We start from the raw sequence: 2,617 nt of genomic DNA on the forward strand, positions 1-2,617 counted from the left end.
CTATATCTAATTTAAAATTAACTTTTAATTTAATTATAACTTTATTCTATTAACCAAAAGACACTTGAAATGGTTAGAGTCATGTTTAATATTTTTTCTTTTTATTAATTATCTTTTTCATATGGTTTTTATGCAGAGGATTGATGGGTTTAAGGATGAATAGTTCCTTTTTTTTAAGTTTTTAGTAAAGCATCTTATAGCCTTTAATTACAAATTAAAAATATTAAGATTTTTACTGTTATGGTATTTTTTAAATGCCTAACTTAAAAAACATATATTACTAATTGTTGTTTGTCCTGGACATATCTCATAGTGCCTTATTGCCTATTGGACATAAGATAATATGTGCCTCTGATTTTGACGGCTAGCTGTCAGTTAGGCAACTTTTTTCTTTTCGTTAGGCAACTTTATAAAAAATTAGTTTGTGGAAATCTATCATTTGGTAAAAATGAGATATATGCTATTTTACTTTACCCATTTACTTATCAATGATTTTGTGTTCAGTTGCTGCAAGATTTTAGACGCAGGCATCCAGGCGCAGCTGATTGTTTCATTACACGCATGTTGACATTAGTTCCATCTATTCTTGCTTATTGTTTGAACTCGACATTCGAATACCTACAAAAATGTACTAAAGAAACAGCTATTGGAGGGTCAAGTTAGTTTTTTTTTTAAATATTTTTTTCAATAATAGCTTTTTTTTATTACAATGAAAAATAATTTATTTAATAATATTGAGACTTGTGAACTCACAATCGACAAATTTGCCAGCTTATTAAGTTTTTGCTCTAACTCGTGTTTTTGTTTTTCATAGATGCTCAGGTAACATCTGCTATTAAAGCATTCATCTTTTTGTTACCGATGACTGGAAAGAAACGGTTAACAGCAAAAGAATCATTTGATTTACTGATAACATATGTGGAGGTGGACCATTTTTAATGAAATGCATAGTATATAATGAATAATAATATGAATAAAATTTCAGTTATTTGTATTTCTTGAAATTTTAATTGGAAACAAAGTTAATGCTGTCTAAAGATCTTTTGCTTCTATCAATATTTTTGAACATTTATTATAAGTAGCAAGTAGTAATAATAACTTTATTTGCAATAATACTTATTTTTTTTTAAATTATATATATATATATATTTCGAAAAAATATATCCTTAGAATAAATTGTTGTAAGTTAATTTTGAATTCTTAATTTAGCCAGGCAGCTCCATTAATCTAACAGAAAAACTGGCTCATCCAAAGTTGTATATCGAGCAATCTGCTGATGATAATAATCAGCTAAATGGAAGTATTGTTTGTGATGGCAAAGTCTGTGTGGCAGGATTTAACATGGTTGAGTGCATCGACTATTTGTTTAAAATGTTTTGGGTGTTTTCTTTAGAATATCCAAATGGATTGGAAATATTTTTTAAATTCCTACAGTACAAAATTTATCTATTAAGTTTTGGAAAAGAAAAAACCTCCAGTTCAGTTAATAGTGTCGATCGACTTTTTCAATTGAACTAACAATTTTTTTTTTGTTGTTGTCCTGTGTATATGTATTTATTATTGTTAAAAATGTAACTATGCCACTCTCAAGTTGTAATCTCAATATTTGTAAATTTTTACGGTGTACTATTTGTAGATTATAGTTTTTAATGTATATATATTTTTTTGTTGTTGTGATCGATTGATTTCGATAATGCGTTTTTCAAAAATAGATTTAAACTTACAATAATAATTAATATTACAGTAAGGAAGTTTTACTCTAACTGCTGTAAGCAGTTAGAGTAAAACTTACTTTCTGTATACAGAAAGTAAGTTTTACTCTAACTTTCTTATAAGGAAGTTTTACTCTAACTAATCTTTTTCTCAGTCTTGATTTTATCAAAAAAATAACTGCCTAAAAATAACTCAATACTACGTAAATTAATCAAATTTCGTCTTTCAATGCATTTGAATGAATTTTTGTTATATTAAGAAAATTATTACTTATGGGTTTCCTTATTTTAAGGGAATTCGTTTTGAGGAAAAGAATTTCCTTAAAAATCTATTTCCTTATTTCAAGTGAAGTTTTCCTAGTGCCAAATATAAGGGAATATTTCCTTAAGTTTTCCCTCAAAAATAAGGAAAGATTTTTGAGGAAAGAAATTTCCTTAAAAACCAATTTCCTTATTTTAAGGGAATCTTTCCTAGTGTCAAATATAAGGGATTATTTCCTTAATTTTTCCCTTAAAAATAAGGAAAGATTTTTTTGAGTGTATATATATATTTAAACAACTTTAAAATGCATTTTATAAAATAAAGTGCTCAATGTTCTTAAAAGAACAGAGCAATTATATATTAGTAGAAAATTACTTAACAAATTTTTTTTCATTTCACACTGCGATTAATTTCTTGCTCGAAAAAACTGCTTCTTGATACTGTTTTTGCAACGCTCAACACATGCTTGATACCTATCAAAACATGAAGCTGGTGTAGTTGAGAAAGATGTTAATTGGTGTGTAGTTGGAGTAGGTGCAGCGGATGTTGAAGATGATGAAGCTGTATTTAAGCAAGATGGTGCAGGTGCTGCGGAAATTGCAAAAGTTGATGAAGGTATATTAAACCTTTGTATGATTGCTAA

At 27.4% G+C, this 2,617-nt stretch overlaps 1 protein-coding gene across 1 annotated transcript; it reads left to right on the forward strand.

Moving 5' to 3' along the window:
- Window positions 1-510: 510 nt before the first annotated feature.
- Window positions 511-1,607, forward strand: LOC136080914 (uncharacterized). Its single transcript, XM_065798297.1, has 3 exons — window positions 511-658; window positions 815-924; window positions 1,210-1,607. Exons 1-3 carry the CDS (start codon window positions 562-564, stop codon window positions 1,516-1,518), a joined length of 516 nt encoding a protein of 171 aa, XP_065654369.1. The 5' UTR covers window positions 511-561; the 3' UTR covers window positions 1,519-1,607.
- The last annotated feature ends 1,010 nt before the right edge of the window (window positions 1,608-2,617 follow it).

Source organism: Hydra vulgaris, chromosome 06 (assembly GCF_038396675.1).
Source record: "Hydra vulgaris chromosome 06, alternate assembly HydraT2T_AEP".
In the NCBI taxonomy this organism is placed as follows: Eukaryota; Metazoa; Cnidaria; class Hydrozoa; order Anthoathecata; family Hydridae; genus Hydra; species Hydra vulgaris.